General features: G+C 39.8%; 1 protein-coding gene across 5 annotated transcripts in view; it reads right to left on the reverse strand.

The window, feature by feature from the left end:
- Window positions 1-26,070, reverse strand: part of GRID1 (glutamate ionotropic receptor delta type subunit 1) — a 688,013-nt gene that overhangs the window by 101,441 nt on the left and 560,502 nt on the right. For all 5 annotated transcript variants that reach the window (XM_084996422.1, XM_084996423.1, XM_013983389.3 and 2 more), the window contains 4 exons: window positions 17,408-17,509; window positions 15,790-15,987; window positions 12,250-12,574; window positions 10,884-11,022 (listed from right to left, as the gene is read on the reverse strand). In XM_084996422.1, the coding sequence (XP_084852548.1) occupies window positions 10,884-11,022; window positions 12,250-12,574; window positions 15,790-15,987; window positions 17,408-17,509 (764 nt within the window). The remainder of the gene's footprint in view (window positions 1-10,883; window positions 11,023-12,249; window positions 12,575-15,789; window positions 15,988-17,407; window positions 17,510-26,070) is intronic.

The raw sequence follows: 26,070 nt of genomic DNA on the forward strand, positions 1-26,070 counted from the left end.
GGATTGGCTTGAATCCATAGCTCAATTAGGAAGATTTGCCATCTCAACAATATTGAATATTTCGATCCATGAATACTGGATATCTCTCCATTTATTTAGATCTTTAATTTCTCTTGATATTTTCCACTACATTTTTTATTAAAGGTATAATTATTATACATTTTTTAAAAAAGTATTCCTAAGAACCGTATGCTTTTGGTGTCAGTGTAATTTATTAAAAATTTGTTTTCGAACTGTTGGTTAGTCATATGTAAAAATACAATTGATTTTTGTATAGAGACTTTGTTTCTGGCAGTCTATGAAAACATATTTATTAGATTTAGTTGTATTAGAAGATTGTTAGGATTTTTCACAAAGATAATCAGAAAATAAAGACAGTGTTACATCTTCCTCTCAAGCCTGTATAGCTTGTGTTTCTTTTATTGCTTGTTGGCTAGACAAAGACCTTCAATATAGTGTTGAGGGGGAAGGTATCATCAAGTATATTGTTAGTTGTCAGTTTTCTGTTTGTGCTTATTATCAGAGTGTGGAAGTTTCCTTTTATGTATTTATTTATTAATCATGAGTAGGTATTTAATTTTGTCAGATGCTTTTCTGTATTATTTGAGATGATCATGTGACTTCAGTCCTTTATTTTGTTTTCAAATACTGAAACAAACTCATATCCTTGGGATAAGAGTCCGCTTGAATATAATGTATTATCCTTTTTATATACTGCTAAATTCAATCTTCCTCTCATTTTGTCGAGGATATTTACATCTAAGTTCATGGGGGATATTGGGCAGTGATTTTCTTTTCCTATAATATCTTTTTTGGCTCTTGGTATCAGAATTATGCCAGTTTCATTACATAAATTAAAAAGTGTTTTCTCCTCTATGTTCTAAAAGAGTTTACAATTAGCGTTATTTATTTGAGTGTTGGCTAGAACTCACCAGTGATGCCATCTGGGCCTGAAATTTCATTTGCAGCAAGGCTTACAAATCCAATATCTTTAATAGATGTATTGATATCCAGATTTTCTATCTCGTTTTAAATTGGTTTTTATAAGATGTGTTTTTAAAGAAATTTATTTATCTCACTTAAGTTGTTGAATTTGTTGGTATAAAGTTGATCATAATATTGTCTTATCATTTAATGTCTAAAAATATCTATAGTGAAATCCGTTTTTTTGTTTGTTTGTTTGTTTGTTTTTTGCTTTCTAGGGCCGCAACCACGGCATGTGGAAGTTTCCAGGCTAGGGTTCAAATTGCAGCTGTAGCTGCAGGCCTACACCACAGCCACCAGCTTACACCACAGCTTCCGGCCTACACCATAGATGCAGCAACATAGAATCCTAGCTACATCAACCTACATAGCAGCTTGCGGCAATGCAGTCTCCTTAACCCACTGAGCCACAATGGGAACTCCAAAATCCCTAGATTCATTCCAGATATTAATAACATCAGTTTTCTCTCATTTTCTTTTTTTTTTCTTTTCTTTTCTTTTTTGCTTTTTAGGGCTGCACCCTCAGCATATGGAATTTCCCAGGCTAGGGGTTGAATCAGATTACAGCTGCTGACCTACACCACAGCTGCAGCAACATGTGATCCAAGCCACATCTGCAACCTACACCACAGTTCACAGCAACGCCAGATCTTTAACCTACCAAGTGAGGCCAAGGATAGAACCTGCATCCTCATAGATACTAGTCAGATTCATTTCTACTGCACCACATTGGGAACTCCCTCTCTCATTTTTTTGATTGGTCTTGCTTGGGTTTATCAATTTTATTAAAATTATGAATTAATCAACTTTTGTCTTTGCTAATTTTCTATTAGTATACACAATCTATATCTTTCTTTAAAACTACTTCAAGTTTACACTGTTTTTATTTTTAAAATTTTTTTGAGTAGGAAACTAAGAATTTTTAATTTAAACATTTTCTGTTCCTTATATAGGCATTCAAGACTGTAAACTTTCCTTTAAGCACTATTTTAGCTGCATTCCAAAAATTCTAATATGTTGTGTTTTCATTATCACTTAGAAATACTTTTTACATTTCTTTTACCTTTTTTTTTCCAAATTTTACATCATAAACTTTGATGCTTCATTATAAGGTACATACATATTTAGATGTACCTTTTCAGAGAAATTGGTTCTATTATCATTATGTAATGCCCCTCTTTATCCCTTGTAATATTCTATGGCATAAAGTCTCCTTGCCTAATATTGAGATTAGCCTCATCAGCTTTTTTTAGGCTTACTGTGTGCATGTCTTTTCCCTTCTTTCTCACTGTACCTTGCCTCTATGTTGAAAATGCTTGTAAACAGCATATTATTTTCCAGTTTTATAGTTGTTAATGATGGGAGGTCAGATACCTGTTACTCCATTATGACATGTAGAATAAGCCCCCACATTCTTTTGCTTGAGTACCATTAACATGCACCACCTTCCTTTTCCAGTTTGTGGTGCCCCAAAGGCAGGAACTGATGTATAGCTCTATTAAAATGCATTTGTTAGTTGCAGCCAATTGCTTCAGGCTATTAGAATTTTAGAGATCACTTTTTTCTAATGGGAATCAGTGCTTTCCAAATTTTAATGTGAAGAAAAACCACTTGGAGATATAGTTAGATATAAATTCCAATTCATGAGATCTAAGAGCAGGTCCGAGATTCTAACAGCAGTGTTTGGGCTGTGCATGATGCTTTGAAGAGCAGGGATGAGTAGGACTGGCTAGTTCCCAAAGAGCCATCCAGGTCGTCTGTGTCACAGGACACCAACCTGAATGGCTTGATGATGAAAGGTGGGTATATAGGAGTAATAAAACAGGGGACGGAGGGACTGTGGCAACCTGAAGAGCGCTAGCATCAACAAAGTCATTCAAATTTAAATATTTAAAACATTATGCTGCCAAAAAACTCCACAAACTTGTGAAGTAAATTCAGGTCATACCTAACTGTTTATATTCCTATTCAATGTCTTTACCCATAAAGTAATTTTAAAAATGGAATCTTTACATCCAAATTGATGATGACCCATGTGTAAACAGCCTTTAAGCTCAGTTTGCAAAGGGCAATTGATCTACTGTGGGTTTGGCATGACTTCTTAGATACAATACCAATAACATGATCAGTTAAAAACACATTAAATTGGCTTTTTTTGGCCCAAATGATATCTAGTGCTGTCCTGCTCATATTTTTTCCCATTTTATCCACAAAGATAGCTAAAAACTTACATTAGTCTTCATAAACCCATATATTTCTCTTTCTTCATATATAAATTATAAACATATATAATTATAAATCTATATATTATAAAATTTATAAATATATATATATTTAATCACAAGACTCTTACTTATCAATATGTATTTAAAGTTCCTCTATGACTTTTCATGGATCAATAACACCTTTCTTTTTAGCACTGGATGCACTCCAGTTTATTTATACATTCATTTTTTTAAGGACAGCTTAGTTGTTTCCACATTTAGACAATTTAGGCAAAGCTGCTATAAAAAGTCATGTGCAGGTTTCTGTGTGGAGATGGAGAAAGAGGAATGAGGAGGAGGAAGGAAGATCAAAGTAGAGGGAGGAAGAGGAAGAACAGCAAGGACAGGAGGGAGACGGGAGGAAGAGGAAAAGATTAAGGAAGAAAAGGTGAGGATGATGGAAAGGAAGAGGAAGAGGGACATGGAGAGAAAGAGGGAAAATAGAGAACGGAGTAAGAAGGGAAAGAGAGGAAAAGAAAGAGGAGAGGAGAAAAATGAGGCGCATGGGATATTCTCATGCTTCTCTGGAGTGTTACATACAAGAACAATGGAACAAATTCTTCAGAATTCATACATGGGAGAAACTTCTATAGAATATTAGGGGAAGAAGTTGTGACACAAGAATATTGCACCCAGATAAGTTTAATTCATGTGTAAATGTGATAGAAAAGGGTTCTCAGATATGCTGTCCCAGAAAATATACCATTCTTGCTAGATATATTGCTCAAAAAGCTATTATAGCTGAACAAAAAGTCCTTAAGATAAAGAAAGGAACAATGGCTAAGTCATAGAATTAAGAGATATTCAATAAGCATTGAAATATTTTGAACATAGAATTCAGTCCAAATAATGAGTATAAATATGGATGAGAAAAAAATGAAAAAATGCAAATGGTTTCTTAGAGAAGCCATAAAAGATTTTAAAACACAAAAAGAAGAAAAAAAAAATCAGAGTAAACTGTGTCTAAACTGGGTCAGATTCTGCCAAAAAAAAAAAAAATGAGTAGGTGGAAGACGAGGAAAGAAAAGGTAGCTTACTCTCATTTTAACTAGGAAGCTATAGGAGTATATGGTTTCACTTTTGATTCTGAAAGAGAAATTACCGTGCATGCAACTTTAAGCCTAAAGGAAACCTCTAGAGGTTAAATGAGGATGCTTAATTTCTACTGGCGGGGGAGGTGGTGGGAGAAACACTGTAATAATAATGGTAATTGAGTGCTAGACTCTATTAAAACAATTAAGAATGCATAAGTAAATGGGATAACTGTAAAGATGAATACATTTAAAATACCTGTCAATTATATGCCAACAAATTTGATAACCTAGAAAAAATGGACGAATTCTTAGAAATACACAGCTTCGGAGTTCCCGTCGTGGCGCAGTGGTTAACGAATCCGACTAGGAACCATGAGGTTGCGGGTTCGGTCCCTGCCCTTGCTCAGTGGGTTAACGATCCGGCGTTGCCGTGAGCTGTGGTGTAGGTTGCAGACGCGGCTCGGATCCCATGTTGCTGTGGCTCTGGCGTAGGCCGGTGGCTACAGCTCCGATTCAACCCCTAGCCTGGGAACGTCCATATGCTGCGGGAGCGGCCCAAGAAATAGCAACAACAACAACAACAAAAGACAAAAGACAAAAAAAAAAAAAAAAAAAAAGAAATACACAGCTTCTAAGACTGAATCATAAAGAAACAGAATATCTGAATAGATCTATAACTAGTAAGGAGAGCTAATCAGAAATGAAAAACCCAATAAAGAAAAGCCCAGTTCCAGATAGCTTAACTGTGGAATTCTACAATTTAAAGAAGATTGAACACCAATCCTCCTCAAATTCTAACCAAAAGAATTCAGGAGGAGGGAATACTTCCTATTCATTCTATGAAGCCAGTGTAACCCTGATATTAAAGCCCCAAAAAGACATGACAAGAAAAGAAATCTAAAAACTAATATTCCTGATGAATATTTATGCAAAAATCCTCAACTAAATACTTGCAACGTGAATTCAGCAGCATATTATAAAGGATTATGCACCATGACCAAGAAGGATTTACTCCTGGAATACAAGAATGGTTCAACATACAAAATTTTATCAATGTAATATAGCACATTAACAGAACAAAGTCACAAACCACATTATCACCCCAATGCAGGAAAAGCATTTGACAAAATCCAACACTCTTTCATGATAAAAACACTCAACAGGCTAGAAATAATAGGAAACAACCATTATGTAATAGTGATTCAGAAACTCAAAGCTAACATCATACTCACTGGTGAAAGAATGAAAGACTTTCCCCTAAAATCAGAACAAGACAAGGATGTCCTTTTCACCCCTTCTACTCAACATAGTACTGGATATCATAGTTAGACAATTTGGCAGGAAAAATAAACGATTGGAAATAGCAGGAGTTCTTGCTTTAGTACAGTGGATTAAGAATTTGACTGCATGGCTTGAGTCACTGTAGAGGTGTGGGTTTGATCCCAGCCCAGCACAGTGGATTATAGGACCTGCCATTGCCACAGCTGCTGCTAGGATTCAGTCTCTGTCCCAGGAACTTCCACATGCTGTGTGTGCAGCCATAAGAAAGAAAGAAAGAAAGAGAGAGAGAGAGAGAGAGAGAGAGAGAGAGAGAGAGAGAGAGAGAGAGAGAGAGAGAGAGAGAGAGAGAGAGAGAGAGAGAGAGAAAGAAAGAAAGAAAGAAAGAAAGAAAGAAAGAAAGAAAGAGAAAAAGAAAAAGGAGTTCCTGTCATGGAATAGCAGAAACAAATCCGACTAGGAACCATGAGGTTCCCTGGCCTCGCTCAGTGGGTTAAGGATCTGGCATTACCACGAGCTGTGCTGTAGGTTGCAGACGCGGCTTGGATCTGGCATTGCTGTGGCTATGGCTGTGGCCGGCAGCTGTAGCTCCAATTGGACTCCTAACCTGCAAGACTCCATATGCTGTGGGTGTGGCCCTAAAAAGGAAAAAAAAAAAAGAAAGAAAGAATTGGAAATAAATTGTAAAGGAAAAAGTAAAATTATCTCTGTTGTCAGACCAAATGGCCTTATATGTAGAAAATCTTAAAATTGGACACACACGCATACACACACAGAGACAAGAAACTATTAGAACTAACTAATTAACCAAAGTTTCCAGATACGGAAATCAAAACCCAGCAGCATTTCCATACATTATTAATGAAAAATCTGAAAGGGAAATTACTAAAACAATTCCAGTTACAATAGTATCCAAAGGAATAAAATGTCAAAAAAAAAAAAAAAAGGCAAAAGGCATGTATACTGAAAACTAAAAAATTTAAAAAAAATTTAAATCACAAATAAGTGAAATGAACCCTGTACTAATGGACTGAAAGTCTTTTTTTTTTTTTTTTTTTTTTTTTGTATTTTTAGGGCCTTTCCAGTAGTATAGAGGTTCCCAGGCTAGGGGCAAAATCAGAGCTGCAGCTGCCAGCCACAGCCACAGCCATAGCAATGTGGGATCTGAGCCATGTCTGTGACCTACACCACAGCTCAGAGCAATGTCAGATCCTTAACCTACTGAGAAAGGCCAGGGATCAAACCTACATCCTTGTGGATTCTAGTTGGGTTTGTTACTGCTGAGCCACAAAGGGAACTCCCTGGAATGGAAGACAATATTATTACGACGTCAATACTACCTAAAGAAATTTATAAATTTAATACAATGGCTACCAAAATTCCAATGATGTTTTCTGCAGAAATAGAAAACTCCATCACAAAATTCATATGGACTCTCAAGGGACCCTAAATGGCCAAAACAATCTTGATAAAGAACAAAGTTGGATAACCCAGAGTTCTGAATTCAAAATGTACTACAAATCACAATAATCAAAACAGTGTGGCACAGGCATGATGACAGACATACAGACAAGTGGAAGAAAACAGACAGCCCAGAAATACTGTCCTATATGTGGTCAAATTTTCAACAATGGTGTTAAGACTATTCAATGAGGAAAGAATGGTCATTTCAACAGATAGTATTGAGAAAACTGGACATCCTCGTGCAAAAGAATGAAATAAGACCCTTACATTAGGCCACATACAAAAATTAACTCAAAATGGATCAAAGGCCTAAATATAAGACCTAAAAATAAAAACCTCTTAGAAGAAGACATATGAGAAATGTTTTATGACTTTGGATTTGCTAATGATTTCTTAGATATGGCCAAAAAAGCAAAGACAACAACAACAAAGAAATAGATAATTTGAACTTCATCAAAATTTAGAAAAAAATTTCTGCATCCAAAGACACTACTGACAAAATGAAAATGCAATCCATGGAATGGGAGAAAATATATGCAAATCACTTATCTCATAAGGGACTCATATCCTGAACAACAACATCAACAACAAAAACCCACCTACAACTCAATAACAAACTAACCAAAACAACACAATTAAAAATAGAAAAAGGACTTGGATAGAAATTTCTATGAAGAAGGTACCTAAGGAGTTCCTGTTGTGGCTCAGTGATAATGAACCCAACTAGTATCCACAAGGATGCAGGATCCATTCCTGGCCCGCTCAGTGGGTTAAGGATCCAGAATTGCCATGAGCTTTGGTATAGGTCACAGATGTGGCTCAGATCTGGTATGGCTGTGGCTGTGTTGTAGGCCAGCAGTCACACCTTCCATCAACCCCTAGCTGGGGAACTTCCATGTGCCGTGGGTGTGGCCCTTCAAAAAAAAAAACAAACGAAGGTACGTAAGTCAGAAATAAAGACAAGAAAACATTCTCAACATCTCTAATCATGAGGGAAATGCAAATTAAAACCAAAATGAGGTACTACTTCATACCCATTAGGATAGCTATCATGAAAGTCAAAACAAAACAAAACAAAATAACAGAAACAAAGCATTGGTGAGAATGTGGAGAAATTGGAATCTTTGTGTTTTGCTGGTGGGAATGAAAAATGGTTAAGCTATTATGGTTCCTCAAAATTACTAAACATAGAATGTCCATATGATCCAGCAATCCTACTTCTGATTATATGCCAAAAGTATTGAAAGCAGGGACTTGAACAGATATCCATATGCTTATGTTTATAGCATTATTAAATAATAGCCAATAGATGAATGGATCAAAAAAATAAGTTTATACATACAATGTTATTCATCCTTAAATAGCAAGGAAATTTTGATACATGCTACAAAATGGTGAGCATTGATGTCATGCTAAGTGAAATAAACTAGTCATAAAAAGACAAAAACTATCTTATTTCACTTATATGAGTTACTTAGAGAGTCAAATTTATAGAGACCAAAAATAGAATGGCATTTTCCAGGGTCTGGGAAAAAAACTCAACTCAAAAACTTCCCACCTTATACAAAAATTAACTCAAAATGGATTTTGGACTGAGATGGAAAATGCAAAACTACAAAACTTTTAGGAAAAGAAAAAAAAAACAAATGAAATTATCTTCAGGGCCCAGGGCTAGGCAAAGAATTAGACTTGACACCAAAATCATGATACACAGAAGAATAAAAATATAAATTGGACCTCATAAGAATTAAAAACTTTTCTCTATGAAAGATCTGTTAAGAGGTTGGAAAAAAAACAAACTTCAGAATGGGTGGAAATGTTTGCACACCACACATCTGGCAAAGAACCACTATCTAAAATATATAAAGACCTTTCAAAACTCAACATTAATAAGCAATCCAGTGAGAAAATGGGAAAATACATACAGATATTTACTGAAGAGGATATATAGATAGTAAAAAGCACATTAAAAGGTATTCAATACAATTAGTCATTAGGAAAACCCAAAACCACAATGTGTTATTACACCATGACTATCAGAATGGTAAAACAAAAAAGTGACAACACTAAATACTGGCAAATATGTAAAGAAACTGGATCATTTGCACATCACTAGTCATAATGTAAAACAGTACAGTTACTCTAGAAAGCAGTTTGAGAGTTTCTTATAAAACTCAACATGCTCTTAACACAAGATACACCAATTGCCTTCTTGGCTATGTATCACACATTAATGAAAACTTATGTTCATACAAAAACCTATACCCAATGTTTATAGTGGCTTTATTCACAATTGTCCCCAACTGGAAGAAAACCTGATAACCTTCAATGAGTGGATTGCTAAACAGAGTGTGTTACATCAGATACAACAGAGCAATATAATGAAATGAATTATTAATGCGCAAAACAACGTGAATGACTCTCCAGAGAACTATACTGAAAGAAAAAGCCAATCCCCAAAGGTGCAATTCCATTTACATAACATATCTGAAATGACAACATTTTAGAGATGGAGAACACATCTTGCCAGGGGTTAAGAACAGGCCTAGAGCAGGAGAAGTGTGAAGGAGGTGGGTGCGATTATAACAGAACACAAGGGACTGAATTGTTTAACATCTTTACTGTGGTGGTGGACACACAAATCTACAAATACCATAAGACTGTTTAGAACCAAATATGCACACATGCGTGCCCACATGCACACACAGAGGCAGAAATGAGTACCTGTACAAGAGGAGAAATCTGAATAGAGTCAGTCAATTGTATCCATGTTAATATCTTGGCTTTGCAAAATGTTTCCATTGGGGGAAACTGGTTAAAAGATACTATGAGATCTCTCTGCATTATTACTTACAACTGCATGTGAATCTATAATGATCTCAATAAAAATGTCAATTAAAATAAAAGCCAGACAACATCATTCTCAATTTTGAATCCTAGTCAAGGAGACTGAACTCTTTCAAATAGGCAGTTGGGAGCTGTAGAAGCTAGTTGAGTATGGATGGCTGGACTGGGGCTTTGGATGAATAGAATCGACATGATGATAGTAAGCATGGTGAGCTAAAGGAGAAATTACCAAAGGCAGGGACAGAGAAAACCATAATCTGGAATCAAGTGAGAGGTGATATGGAAGTGAATATTGTACCCAAAGAAGTATAGAACAGGTCTGTGCCTTTGGTCAGTTCAGCAACTACATATCCGATAGACTTTCACTTTGTCCAAGTTCTTTTCTAATTCACATAGTATATGAGAATCTGACTATAAAGCGAAGGCATTTCTGAATTATTTCACTATGTTGAACTAATTCTTTTATGTCATGTTTTTTTAAACATTTTGGTTAAAATGAGACATTTTTAGACCTTGGCTTCAACAGTTTTACAATTTTATAACTCTGAGTGAAATAATTTTCTAATCGCTGTGATAATTGGCATGTATTTAAAAATACTTTTTAAATGTTTGAAGATTGGAAAAACATATTAGACTTGTGGTTTTAATTCATTTTAATTAAATGTTTCTAAAATTTTGATTAAATAAGTTTGTAATCAATGTTTAAATATCTGAGGACATTTAATTAGTTAATTTTTAATGTTTTGACTTATTACTCTTATAAGTAGAGTTTAAATGTTCAAAGAAATATTATTTAATGAGTTTATATATTTATTTAATTGTGCTTGAAATAAAATATAACAGGAGGTAAGCTCTATATGCATTAAAAGATTACTATCATCAAACTGCAGATCCGGAATCTAAGCCTTTCTCTGCCTCCTTGACACCAGGCTTTCCTGATCAGGTTCATATCCTCTCTTTACAGCTTTTCAGAGCTGTATAGTCCCAGATCTGGAAAAGAAGAGGATCTTACCTTATGGGGTTGTCCATCCTGGACACTGTAAGGAAGGCAGCAAGATTGGCTGTGTAGGAGGAGCATACAATGAGAGTGAAGAGCCACCAGCTGCCCATCACGATTCTCATGGCCATAGAGTTCACTGAGGATTCACCACCTGCAGGAGAGAGGCAAAGTGGATTGGCCCTGGGCTTCTGCTCTTAGTCCCATCCCTTCCCCAGGGAAGTTTTCTGCCCTCAGGCCAGGCATGGGAGGGGGTGGGAAGGAGCCACCCTGATGATGAGCTAGTGAGCAGGAAAGTGACTGCCAGCTGATAATGGTGGGCTGTGACAATTTGGGAGAAAATCCTAAGACCACCTATGCTGGAAAGAGAAGGAGGACCACAAAATATGGAAAAGTGGAAGAGCTGGGATTGTCATTTTTAGTGATGAGATGTTTGTCAAAAAGACAATGATAGCATTCTGAATATCAAAATCTTGAAGTTAGAAGATTCTACCTCGCTGTAGAACCCTCTGTCAGGCTACAACCCTATGTAAGGTCCTTGTGCATGTTAAATTCACACAGGATAGTCTCAGGAATTCTGTAAAATTACCTCCTACCTGGAGGGTTCCACAGCTAGCTTTTAAACCTCAGAGATGAGATGCACCATATTACTTTTATTAATATTCAGCCCTCACTAGATGACTTTCTTTTTCCCTAAAAGTTTTGAAAATCATCGCATGTGACTTAGAAGCTGCCTCTTTGAGGCCAATTATTTCTCCTTGGTCACTTAGGTGGTAGTGGAAGAAAGCTTCTCATTGACTATTTTTATATAACCTCTCAAACAGGTAATACATGTTTTGCCATGGCGCAAACAGGGCCAGAACTCATGTTAGGAGTTTTGCAACTTATACTTTCTGGTGAAAATCACACCATCCCCAAGTGCTATCCAGAATTCACAGAGATAGAACTTGGTATTTCAAGAATGGCTGGAGTACCAATTAGATGATTGCAAAACAATTGTGTGGGTTTTTTTAATCCCATTAAGACTTCACATTTAAGCAAGACACCGTCTCCTTTGACAACCCTGTCTGCATGGCAATCAATCTAATGTGGGAGAGGAGAAAATTCTGCAAAGCAGAACTACAAAGTTAATTTTATCTAAAGGGGAAAAACCAGGATTTGAAGTTAAGTTCCTGATTTTTGTTTTTTTGTTTTTTCATTTTGTTCCCATCTGATATTAATTGGAGAAAAGGAGGTGCAGCATGATCCTGGTACTATCTTAGAGATTAAATAAAACTGCATTTAAGATGATTTGGGCAAAGTGCATCTAAGAACTTTGCCAGTGGACAAGTGCATCCAGGCCCCTGGGGCTATTCCAACATCGGGGAAACCAGAACAGTACCTTGCTGGACGAAGGCTCCGTAGACGATCCAGATGGCACTATGCAAGGTGGCAGACGCGGATGGCCGTGGCTGGGCAGCACTCTGAGCTCTCACTGCCTGTATTCGGTTCAACACGAATATCAGCACACCAACCACAGGGATGGCTGCCGCAATGCAGGCCCAGACAGCAAAATCAAATGGAGCGAAGAGAGAGAAGATGCTGATTTTCTCCTCGGGCTTCCTGATTAGGATCCCCACCGAATAATCCATGTACCGCTTGCTGAAGTCCACGACGCTCTCCCTCTCTGGGGTGATGGTGATGGCGGAGATGGCCAGGTCTGCTCTCTGAAAGGCAAACCCATCTCATCAGGTGGCAGTCCTCAGCTTACTGATGGGTTCTACCTTGGACCAAGGCCTATCCTCTGCTGTTGGGGTTGCTCTGTTCAGAGGAAATGGATTCAAGAGTTGACACCTTGTGATCTTGAATATTGTAGGGAAAATCCATCACTAAGCTGTCTGTTGTTATCTCCTTCACCTTAAACACATTTCTCTCCCAAACGCTAAAAATTCCTAGAAACCACTTCTGGAAGAAAGTCTACAAACCACCTTCCTTCCTGTGTGAACTGTAATTTTTCTTCATTTTTTAAATGATCCCCTTAGCAAAGCATCACCTTTCTTTGACTAGTATGTCCCTCCTACCCCTCCCTGCCCTGCCTCCCTTCTATCTTCTGGACTTAGTTACATCCTTCCTAGCTTCAAGGCCACAGGGACACTCCACTTTCCCCTCATACCTCTCTGAATTCCATTAGCCCACACAGATATCTCTCTTTTCTAAAATACTTTAGAAGCTATATGGTAAGTATCCAACTACCTTGAACCTCACTAATGTATCAGTGCTAGGTCGTTTTATATGCAGACTCTATGCCACAGAGTAACATCCTCGAAGAAAAGAGGGGCCATCTACTTCTTCTGTTCTTCCACCTCCCTTAACTCATGGCCTCTGAGACACATGGGTTGATTCTTCCTTTAGTAAAGCCATGCTGTGAAGGGTCCTCTGGGAATCCTATGCTGTGACCTCAAAAGTACCTTCCAAGATTTTTGCTTTCCAAGATGAGCTTAATTTAAAAATAGACGAAGACCTTATTAAGATGGAATAAGACTGTGAGGTTAAAGCTGCCAAGACTAGCGGGGTCCTTATGCCCAGGTGGATGCTGGCAGGCAGAAAAGCGCCTAAAGTACCTGCTTCAACCATAAGAGCCTTAAAATGTATAGTCGCCATCTCCATCTTGGCTCTGGGCTCTCTAAATCGGACATATTGCCAGAACTAGGTTTATTTTAGAATGACCAGTTGTGACAGATGATTCAAACTACAGATTAAAATTGGGGAAAACTATATTGAAGGATTTTATCAGGTCCAATATGTGGGCTAGACAGGCAGATATACTGGTGTTCCAAACCATGAAATCCAGCAATATGCCTAGAGGAAAGAGAAAAAATGTTGGGGGGACCATGTCAGAGGTCTCAGATTTGCCACATTTGCATCACTGACTCTTGCTTCTCTTCTCAGAAATCAAGATCCAGGGAGGTTTTTGTTTTCGGTTTTGGTTTTTGTTGTTTTTTTTTTGGTTTTATTGTAAGGATTCAGAGAGTTTGGAGCATTGTAAGGACTGAGGAAGGGAACCAGTGGGATAGCTTTACAATATAGGATAGAGGGAAACTAATTTATGAAACCAGGTCCAGAGGAGGCACAAGGGAATTAACTCATGACACAGGTGGAAGGATGAGCTCTAACAGGAAGAAAAACACCTCCACCAAAACTTGAGGGGTGTGTAGGGGTCTGCAGATGTGAATTTCATAGGACGTTGAAGGACAACTTCATGTCCAGATGGCTCTATTTCTTTCCCTAACAGAGGAATAATTTTTTAAAAAAATTTAGATAGAAGATTATTAGGTTGCTTGAGAAGGAATATATAAAATTTGAAATAGTCTCTAAGGAAGCAGCCAAGGAGCCCAACGAAAGCCAAGTTTAGGGACGCAGGCTGTCCTGAAGGCCCAGCTGAGGTGCAAGGCCACACATCATTCATAGATCCATCTGAACAAATTGGTGATTTTCTCTTCTGATTGCATACAGCAACCTACATGTCGGAGCCAGAGTGTGGATACCAGAGCAAGTCAGGGTTTCAGTGCTGTAAGAAATCAAGTATAATTTAGGCGGATCGCAAAGGATGAAGGGAACAAGGACTTGTCTGGACCACCACAGAGGGCACACCAGGCGGGAAAGGACACAATATCAGAAGAACACAGAACTCCAAGAGAAGAATAACCTCAAGTCCATGTGCCAAGTGAAAAGGGCCAGACACAAAAGACCATATATCATATGATTCTGTTTATATTAAAGGCTTGCCAAGGCAAATCTATAGAAAGTAGATGAATTGTTGCCTAGGGCTGGGTTTGGAATGGGATCAACTGTTAATGAGGCAGGATCTCATTGGGGTGATGGAAGTATTATAAAACTAGATTATGGTGATGGTTCTACAACTCCCTAGATTTCCAAAAATCATTGAATTATCCATCTGAAATGGGTCAATTTTTTATATAAATTATTCCACAATACAAAAGTTGTCATTTTAAAGCTTAAAAAAATTTGTAGAGCATATGGGCCTTGTATTTGCCATTGCAGGTGTATAAAGCAAAGGACTTGTGTTTTAGGAACAAAGGCCAAAAAGAGTCAGAAGAATGACAGGTTGTAGTCATGGAATGGGGTGTGACAGCAACATGTAAGATGCTAACAGGATGTGTGGGGCAGGTACTCAAAAGTCACTGGAGGTGAAAGGGTCAATGGAAGCCTGGGCTTGTCTGTAGGGATGTTGGAAACATCAAGATTGATGGCAACAGTTACACTGGAGAGGGAGAGTTATAGAAGATCCACCATCATAAATGATTGTCAGGAAATGACCCAGAGATTAGGGGCAAGGATGGGGACACAGTGAACTGGCCTCATGCCATGAGTCTGAATGAAGACTATATAGGAAGAAAGAATAGTAATGATATGAAATTAATCTGAGGAGTTGGGGGATGCCAACTATAGGAAGAAGTAAGGCCATATCACTTACACATAATAATGCAGACACACTCACGTGCTCATTCATACACATGCATGCATGTGGACATGTACATGATATATGCACCCACTCCTGAGCCATGAAGAAGAGAATAAGCGTGCACCAGTATCATCTTGTGAGAACTGGGTTCCTACTGCAGCCCGAACATGGGAGTGGATTTCAGAAAGGGTTATTAAAGAACAGGCACAGTGGATAAGTTTCAAAGGAAGAGAGCAATGGGTACAGAAGGAACACAGGGAGTGAGAAAATAAAAGGGCAAAAACAGGTATAGCAGGGAGCATGGGGGTTGAGATAAAGAGGACTTTAGTGTGTGGAGAGTGGTAACTAGGAGTCTGACTAGTTGATCCCAAGGTTCCAACTTCATAATGGGTCGCATTTAGACATCACCCCAGAGGCAGACTAGGGTGCCCCTCCCCACGGACCTGCTCTTGGACATACCTTGCTGATGAGCTCCCCGATCATCCCGTTCCAGGAGGTGTTATGGAGCTGGTGACCGTACCTGCCATCAGGGGCCTGGTAAATCTCATATTTGAAGCCCAGAGCCTTGGCCAGTGCATCCAGGACATCGATGGAGAACCCTTTGTAGCGCTTGGGCTGTCCAAGGATGTTCTCAGCCACCATCACAAAAGGCTCTTCCTGAGGACAACAGAATGAACATTCTTCAACTAAATCACAGGTTCATTAACACACATCTTTCTAGGGTACTATTGAAGAGACCAAGCTGATGAATCATAATTTCACAATGTTTGTGGACATGTGCCTGTATTCACCCAATTTAAGCCTGGAATCTGAATCTCTCTGCCCTTTTCTAGAGAACTTTATGGATACTCAGGATGCAGTGCACAGGAAAATCCCTCCAACCAGCATGCTGATGGAGGGGCAGGTATTTATTTGCCCTATGTCATCCAGACTTGGCCCAGAACCCCATCTCCAAGAATAACATGGCTTGTCATAACATTCCTTCATCTGTGACATTCAGGACTTTGTCCTTAGGAAATGCCAAATTTTTTTAGGATCCACACAAGAAATGTTGATACTTCTCATTCAGGATAATAAATAACAATACATCTCTGTGATACTGGATTGAGAGAAGACAATATTACGTCTATCAGATAGTGCTAGGAAGTGGATGCTGAGTCACAGGACAAGGTCATACCGCAAGTCAAGGACAGGATGGTTAAACCCACAGCTTGAGAAAATCCAAAGCCAGGTAATGCACACTTTCACACATTTTGTACTGTGTCACATGTGCTCCTATCAATCATGTGGTCATCTGGGAAACACCTCAGCCTTCCCCACCACCATCCTGTGAAACCAGACAAGAAAGGGCCTTTTGGCAATGGCCCCAGAGATTACATCTCATAAATTTAATTTTGAGGGGAAATAAGATATAATACTTATTTGTGGTGTGCACATGGGGAATACAGGAATGCTGCTGACAAAGACCTCTAGAGCCAAGGAGATGCCAGTGCCTCCTAGGACAGATGTTTGGACCATGTCTGACCAACTGATAAGAGATAAATCTAAAATGTCTCCAACAGTTCTAAAGAAGTAAAGAAAGGGAGAGGAAGATGTTCCTAAGGTATCTTAAAGATATAAAAGCCTCTGATTCCAAGGCAATCAGATTGAGAAATTGCCACAAATGGTCTTATTATGAACTCTGTGCCACAAGAGCCCATCAGTGGTGTTGAATCCTGGAAGAACATTCTTCCAACCTCTATCTGAGGACTCTGGCTACCAGCCAAGCTCTCTTAAGGACCAGTAGTTCAAGATCCTGTTTACACCCAAGAACAAGTGGAGTTGCGGTGCCTGCTCTGGAGCACAACACTGGATCTGGATTAGTGGTCCTTTTCTGGAGCAACCCAGTGACCTCCCAGGGAAGGCCTCAGAGGCCCTGGGGCAGGATCTCCAATCTCACTCTTCCCCAAATTCTTTGAGTGAAAGGCCTTATGATTTCAAGATCCCCTTCTTTCCAAACTTAGCATCAAGCCAAACAGAGAAGCCTCTGACCGCAAAATCTGAATAGCAGACCTCCCCAGGGTACCCATGCTCCTACCAAGACAGTCACCACTTTGAGAGTCAGTCCTTGGAGGCGGCTGCCCATGGGCCTCTCCTGCAGGCTGCCATTCAGGCCCTTCTCCGAGTCCCACGTCGCCAGCTGTGAAGGAAAAAGGGAGTGAGGGAAAGTACCAGCACCTGTGCAAACTTTAGGCACTGCTTCCTAAACCAGGCTCCCGTGTCAGGCAGATGGGTAGACAGCAGCCTAGGAGTTTCGAAGGACCCAGAGCCACCCTACAACCTTAGAAAGAATATAGGTGGGACAGACAGAGTCCCACTTCCTCCATCGGCTCATCTGCATCTTGAGGACTTACACATTTTTGAAATGAAACCAAATCATAAGAACTTATTTCTGGAATGAACGTTTATGTCCAATTTTATTCTGTCTACCCACTTGAGGCCATGTCACTGTGTCTCCCACAAAAGTGTCCTCTTTCTTTAAGACTCCCTGGACTTGCCCAGGCCAGAAGATCCTTGAGTTCAGCTGCTGCCACCACCAGGACAGGGTGAGGCTCAGTAGTGAAGCAGGTAGCAAAGATCCCAGTCTACAGCTTGTCTTGCACCCTCATGCCAACTGCAAGCAGGACCAAGTGCTCACTGCCCATCTCCCCTGTAGCAAAAACTTCATAATTTTCCCTGATAGGCAGGTCGACGCCAAGAATGCATGTGCTATGGGTCTACCATACCTCTTGAGCCTGCAGGATATGTCCATTAGCTTGATATATCACTGATGGGCACCCTAAAGTGGTCAAGGAGACCATATCCTGGCTCAGAAACAACAGGAGACACAGATGCTCTTGGGACTGTTCCCCTTCCTTGCATCCCAGCAGGGCCAAAGCGACAATGATGAAATCTTTGTCCAATCAGGGACCCTCAATCCTTCATTGGTGAGATGTAAAAAACCTACACATATTGGTCCTATCTAAGGCCAACATAACCAGGATCTTAGGGTTTGGGCAGGAGGTCCTTATTGAAAACCTCTGCTATTCTAGCTCACTGAGCCTCTGACTTACTGTATATCAGAATCTTTTAAGAAACCTTTTAAAACATACTGAAGTTGGAGTTCCCACTATGGCTTAGTGGAAATGAACCCAACCAGTATCCATGAGGATGCAGATTCAATCCCTGACCTTGCTTGGCGGGTTAAGGATCTGGCATAGCCATGAGCTGTGGCATACGCTGGCAGCTATAGTTCAATTCTACCCCCAGCCATGGAGCTTCCATATGTCAAACCTGTGGCCCTAAAAAACAAAAAATGAAAAACATACTGAAGTCTGGGCTCCACGCCCAGAGATTATAATTGAATTGGTCTGTTGTGGGCTGGAGATGGACAGTTTAGCTCCCTAGGGGATTCTAATGCACAGGCAGGATCATGAACCTCAGCTAGCTACAGATTCAAGTAGCAACCCTCAAACTGTAATATGCAGACAAATCACCCAGGGACTTTTCATGCACTCTCTGATTCTGGGCCCTGAGATTCCTGTCTAACAAGCTCCTGGGTGCCGCTCTTTCTGACCCATGAACCATCATTTTAGTAGCAAGGGGTAAAAATCAGATAGCATCTACCATTCGGCAGGGAAAATCCACAAGACCCCTAGTCAGGCTGAGCAGAAGAACTGCCCCTCTGTTGAGAGGTACCACTGGGTGCCCTAAAGGAGCCACCAATAGTGCCACTTAAGGACATTTTATTCTTCCAGCATTTCCCACCACCTGACATCCAAGGCAGGGTTGGCACACTGGGCCTTGACTATGAGGCCGCAGTTCCAGAATCTGTGGGACCACTCCACCTAAAAGATACTAGAACCCTAAGGTCTAAAGTAGGAACATCAGAATGAGTTATGTGGTTCTAGAACTAGTTTAAGAAGCCTGGAAACTCCAGCTATCACTTTGGACATGATACCAGCTAAGACCCACTTTACCCTAAATAATAGAATGCCTGGAAGTGATTAATGGATCATTTAGTTCACAACATGGCAACATGCTCTGAGGAGCTCCCCACAGCCACTACTAATCAATCTGAGAGGCATTTCAGTGAAGAGCAAAGTTAAGATCTACCCAAAGTCCTGTTCAAGGACATCAAAGTATGCTCACTGTGGGAACTGGTATAGTGAGAAGCAAACTTCATGACTGTATCTCCATTGGGTCTCAGGAAATACCCCTGGGACTCAGAATCAAGTCCTGAAGTTGGATTAAAATGCTGGCTAAGGGGAAAAGACACACTTAGACAAATGGAGCCAAGGTGTTACCTCCCTGCACTCTTTGCACCCTTCAAACTGGACAAAGGGTATGTATTTAGGAAGCCTGCATCCCATCCCTGTTTAGCACAGTCATTGGTGCTGTTAACCCTGTATATGATCTCCTGCACCTCCTGGGTTGGGTGATGTTATGAAGGTCCCCTTCACTACCTCAGTGACTTACAGAGTCATAATGTGAGCACACCTGTATCAGTGATGACATGTCAGCTCCAGGGACTGGGTATGCTGCTCTGCACTAGGACTTAAATTCCTAGCAGTGCTGCCCAACCTCCTTGGCACTGGTGAAGAAACATTCTCAACTCTGTGCTGCCCTGGCTTGGATGAGTGCCTAGAATGAGGCTCTGTTTGGCATTAATCACCCAGGGTTTACTTCTTTACTTCTTTCTTTCTTTCCGTCCATCCTTCCTTCCCTCCTTCTTTTCTTTCTTTCTTTCTTTCCCTCCCTCCTTCTCTCTCTTTCCTTCCTTCCTTCTTCCTCCCCTTACTCCTCCCTCCTTCTCTTTCCTTTTAGCTGCTCCCACAGAACGAAGAACTTTCCAGGCCAGGGATCAAACCTGCACCATAGCAGTGACCCAAGCCACGGCAATGACAAAACCAGATCCTTAACCTATTGTGCCACAAGAGAACTCCTTTACCTGTCTTTCTATTGGGAGTATAATCAGTCATGAGAATGGAGAATGAGGGCAGGAAAAAGCAGTTGGGATAAAGCCCTGTACTTCTAGGGTTTTAGCACAGCTGTGAGAAGAGCTCTGCCTTTCAATCCCTACCCATCCATCCTCTGCATCTAACCCTGCTCAAGGCAGCAGGACCCCTGCCCTAGAGTACTGCAGCAGCACCCCCACCATTGATCTCATTACCACCAACCTCTCTCTCTTACAGCCCTCCTCCAATGAGCTGATAATCTACCTTTATAATAAACAAAGGAAGCCAAAAATAAAACAAAAAGACAACTTACAGAATGGGAGAAAATAGCTTCAAATGATGCAACTGACAAGGGCTTAATCTCTAAAATATACAAACAACTTATACAACTCAACAGCAAAAAAGCCAACAACCCAATGGAAAAACGGGCAAAAGACCTGAATACACATTTCTCCAAGGAAGATACACAGATGGCCAACAAGCACATGAAACAATGCTCAACATAACTCATTATTAGAGAAATGCAAATCAAAACTACCATGAGATACCACCTCACACCCGTCAGAATGGCCATCATTAATAAGTCCACAAAAAACAAGTGCTAGAGGGGGTGTGGAGAAAAGGGAACCCTCCTGCACTGTTGGTGGGAATGGAAGCTGGTATAGCCACTATGGAGAACAGTATGGAGGTACCTCAGAAATCTATACATAGAACTACCATATGATCCAGCAATCCCACTCCTGGGCTGATATCTGGACAAAAATTTCCTTAAAAAAGACACATGTACCTGCATGTTCATTGCAGCTCTAGTCACAAGAGCCAAGACATGGAAACAACCCAAATGTCCATCGACAGATGATTGGATTAGGAAGAGGTGGTATATATACACCTTGGAATACTACTCAGCTGTAAAAAAGAACAACATAATGCCATTTGCAGCAACATGGATGGAACTAGAGACTCTCATCCTGAGTGAAGTAAGTCAGAAAGAGAAAGACAAATACCATATGATATCACTCATATCTAGTTTCTAATATACAGCACAAATGAACCTTTCCACAGAAAAGAAACTCATGGACATGGAGGATAGACTTGTGGTTGCCTGGGGAGGGGGTAGGGAGGGAGTGGGAGGGATTGGGAGCTTGGGGTTAACAGACGCAAACTATTGCTTTTGCAATGGATTAATAATGAGATCCTGCTGTGTAGCACTGAGAACTATGTCTAGATACTTACAACATAGCATGACAATGGGAGAAAAAATTTATGTATACATGTATGTGTAACTGGGTTCCCATGCTGTATAGCAAGGAAAAAAAAGTGTGTTGGGGAAATAACAATAAAAAATAAATTAAATTTAAAAATGAAGACATTTGTTATTATCCTTGTGGGACATTTGGTCCATGCTAAATGGTTTTGCACAGTGCCATATATCAAAGTCCTTTGGCATGAGTCAGATGTCATATGGACGTCTTGGACAGGACCAAATGTCCACTAACCACTGGATATTGAGTGAGAATGTCCTAAAAGGAGGAAGTCAACTGAGAGAAGTCACAAAATCTTTTTTTTTTCTTTTTCTTTTCTTTTATTTATTTATTTATTTATTTATTTATTTATTTTTGTCTTTTTGCCATTTCTTGGGCCACTCCCACGGCATATGAAGGTTCCCAGGCTGGGGGTCTAATCGGAGCTGTAGCCACCTGCCTACGCCAGAGCCACAGCAACACGGGATCTGAGCCGCGTCTGCAACCTACACCGCAGCTCACGGCAACGCCAGATCCTTAACCCATGGAGCAAGGGCAGGGACCGAACCCACAACCTCATGGTTCCTAGTCAGATTCTTTAACCACTGCGCCATGAAGGGAACTCCTTTTTTTCTTTTTAATATAGTTGTTTTAAAAAATAAATAAATGTATTTTTTCAATTTAAAAATAAATAAATTTCTTACTTAAAAAAATAAACTCAAACATGAACTGTGGTAATTAGTGTTCTAATCATTTCTGATGTCCTGAAGAATAAATCCTAACACTTTCACACATGGCCTAAAAGACAGGCCTTCCTAATGGAGACCCAGGCTTTACTCTCAGCTTTAGGACACTCCAACCCCACCAAATCCCTCACCTTCCTCACACACGCCATGGTCCCTCCTGACTCTTTACATCCTGTTCCTTCTGCCTGGAGTGACATTGCTCTTTGGCTGTCTGGTAGACTCTTAGTAATTTTTTTTTTTAAATATTTCATTTTGTAAGAGTTTTAGATGGACAGGAAAGTTGCAAAAGTTGTACAGGAACTATCATATACTCCACACCCAGTTTCCTCTAAGATCTTGCATTAGTGGGACACAGTCCTCACAACCTGTGCCATGCTTAGTTCTGTCACTGCCATTTACACAAAGTTGCAGTAGAAACGGTCGTCAGTGTCTTCCATTCTGGACTTAAGTCTATGATTCTGCTGTGCTATTTGGCTTTCTTACCCTGTTCCCTGGGATCAGAATCCTGTCTTCATAAAATGCTAGTTTCAGGGTCTTGGAGTGGACCTTGCCTTGCTTATCCCCATCTCAGGACTTACAACCTTGCCTTGAATGTCATTTCTTTTCTTTAAATCACCTCCCTATTTTACTGGTACAGATTCAGGGAACTTGGAGGTATTAAATCAGTATATGTTTATGAGTCCATAGATCTATGTTCTAAGGGTACTTCCACCTACTAAGGTCACTTAGCTGAGGGACCTCAGTATGTTTTGTAGCAAAGTGCTTAAAACACAAGAGGCAGGCAACAAATATTTTTGAATAAATTTAACTTCACTTAAATTCCATTTTCTTATCTATAAAATGGAATAAAAACACTTTCCCTGCCTACCATGTTGAGGGGACTGTTCAAAGGAGGAAAAAGTTTTGAAATAATTTATTAGACAATAAATAATAATTACAAAGTACAGAATCAGGATATAAAAAAGTGTGCACAATGTGACCTTAATTATGTTTTTTTTTAAAGGCAGTTGTAAAAAATGGAAGGAAATATATTTAAATGTATATTTTGATTTATCTTGGTGGTGGACTTCTGAATAACCATGATTTTATGTTTTCCTATGTTTTTAATAGGTTTCCTCACTTTCACAAAAAGGAAAATAACCTTTTGATAAAAACAGTTATTTAGCACAGGTGATGAAGCAAGATCCTGTCACATGCACTTGTGTGATTGATGGCTGAATGGAAACAAGGAATCATAGTCAAATTAACTGTCGGTAGGTCAAGGCCAGTCTGAGAGTCATGACTCGGTAAGTCGGTCCCCTGGCTGCAAAGAACTGTGGCCAGGGTGCCCAGCTCCTAGAAAAGGCACATGGTGAGGACCTCCAGCACAGCATCTCATGTTCTAAGACATCTCCAAGAGGGTGTAGGCCCCCATGAGCCTATTGGGTTTAGAGACAGGACAGTGGCCCAGCTCCCTGAAACAGGCAATCTTTCTCCACTAAGGAAGACTGATCGCCCCCTATCATGTTAGTTACTATTCAGACAGTCCTAAGGCAAGGCCATTTAAATCAACGTGCAGCTTCATGAGAGAAAGTAGATTAAAAAAAATTCCTTCAAACCTGTTATTATCATGCCTATTTTCTGTCTAAAAGTACTTAGGGCTTAAGTTTTCATTTTTTTTTTATTGTTTTTCAATACAGATTTATCTCTCCCTGCCCTTCAGGTATCCTGTACTCTGACAAAGAAAAAAAAAAAAAAAAAAACACTTCAAAGAGAAAACAAAATTCTGCTTTCAAACACATCAAAGTGTTACCATGTCCTAGGATCCAACATCCTTGGAGTTTGGCAGGAAAGTTTATTATTCCCTCAGATCAGCCTGAAGCCAAGCACCCCAGGCTGAGTGAATGCCCCTCTTTCCATAAAGCCTTGTGCGCTTGCCCAAATCTTCAGATCAGCATGATAAACCTTCATTTCTGAGTATGGCCATCCCTCTAAGCACACAATATATGAGACCTGAAGAGCAAAAGGTGCCATCCCTTAGTTTAAAAATCTTTTGTTTAAAAGACTCCAGGAGATGCAAACTATTGCATCTGGAGTCAATAAGCAATGAGAGCCTGCTGTATAGCACAGGGAACTATATCTAGTCACTTTGTGATGGACATGATGGAGAATAATGTGAGAAAAAGAATAAATATATATATGTATGACTGGGTCACTTTGCTGTACAGCAGAAATTGACAGAACACTATAAATCAACTATAATGGAAAAAGTAAAAATCATATAAAAATAAATAAAAAATAAAAGACTCCATGATGGAAGATAATAGGAGAAAAAGAATGTATCTATATGTATGACAAGGCCACTGCTGTACAGCAGAAGCTGACACTGTAAATCACCTATACTCTAATAAAAACAAAATTAAAAAACACTCCCTGTGGAATTTTTAAAAATTAAAATAAAGCCTGTAAATAGATTCCCAAACTTACAGACCACCAAGATTAGAGTGACTGAATTCTGCTTGCCTCCTGAGGGTGGCTGGGGCTCCCAGTTCATAATGCTGGAGAAACTTTTCAGAAAATAAAAGCCAAATGAGGCTGATAGGCTTGATAAATGGGAAACCAGAAAAACCTTTCACCCAAAGAAATCCCAATACTTAGTCATACAGCTGCAGACCATTTCATGTGTACATACGTTTGTCTACTCTGACTTTCTCCTTGTATTTTGCAGACAGAATTTTGTTTATGGGATCGATGAATTTATGGTCACAGATACACACTTTAATAGCTGACCTGTCAAGATCAGTGCCTGAAAAACTAATTTCCAGCACTGTTAAACAAACCGAGAACTGCTGCTCTTTGATAAGACGGCTATGGTTTTCATTCATTGATGAGATCTGCTTTACCCAGACCAAAAGCGTGGATGCAGCCAGAGGTTACAGCACAGTCATCACTTGAAATGAGATATATGGTTTCAAAATCTGATTATGACAAACAACTGTTCAAGAGATCAGCCAGTTGGAGAATACATTTCGTAAACCACTGGTCTCAGAAAGATAGAATTCCTGAGTCATTCCGGGTGCTCTTCAGTCAGTATTTGGGTTGGGAGATGTAGGGGTTTGGGACTTTGTGGCCTTTCCTTATTAAATGCAGGACTATTAACCCTAAATGGGACAGGCTTCCTTTGGAAGATGGGGCTCTGTGGTCTATAGTCCAGCCATAGAGGTTTCATGTCATTCTCTTTTCATGGGGAGGGGGGAAGGAGAGAGGAGGCAACCCAACTGGTTTACAGCCCAGAACACCACCCACTTCATACCTAGAGCTCTTCCAGTTCCTTGAGAGGGAGGGAGGGAAGAGGGCAGGTAAGGTTGCTTAATCCCAAATCTCCTATTGGTTATATCCAGCAAGACAACAGATCAATAACCTCTATCGTCACATTTTGCGACTGAATGAACCATACTTTGGTGATAAGCTTGTCTCAAGAGAGCCCTGAAAGCAAGAAGTGAAGTTTTTATGACCATAACCATCAGACCTCACAGCTATAGCTGGAGCCCCACGTGGGCTGTGCCCTCATGACCTCACTGCAGTCAGTGAGTGCAAACATCCTTGGATGGGATACCAGCTTCAGTATGATTGGTTTCTCATCATGTCAGTACATGGGATTTTCTGAAATAAGCCCTCTATTGGCTCCTGTTCTTTTGTCCATTTTTATTGGAAAGTAAATTGGTTTGGTATGTGCTTCAAAGAATCACAGACTTGGGTGGGAGTGGGCATGGGGTGAAGGAGGAACACACATCTTGA

Source organism: Sus scrofa, chromosome 14, assembly GCF_054392235.1.
Source record: "Sus scrofa isolate SSC_HxYL_T2T_F1_AM1 chromosome 14, Sscrofa_HxYL_maternal_Yorkshire_Landrace_v2.0, whole genome shotgun sequence".
NCBI lineage: Eukaryota > Metazoa > Chordata > Mammalia > Artiodactyla > Suidae > Sus > Sus scrofa.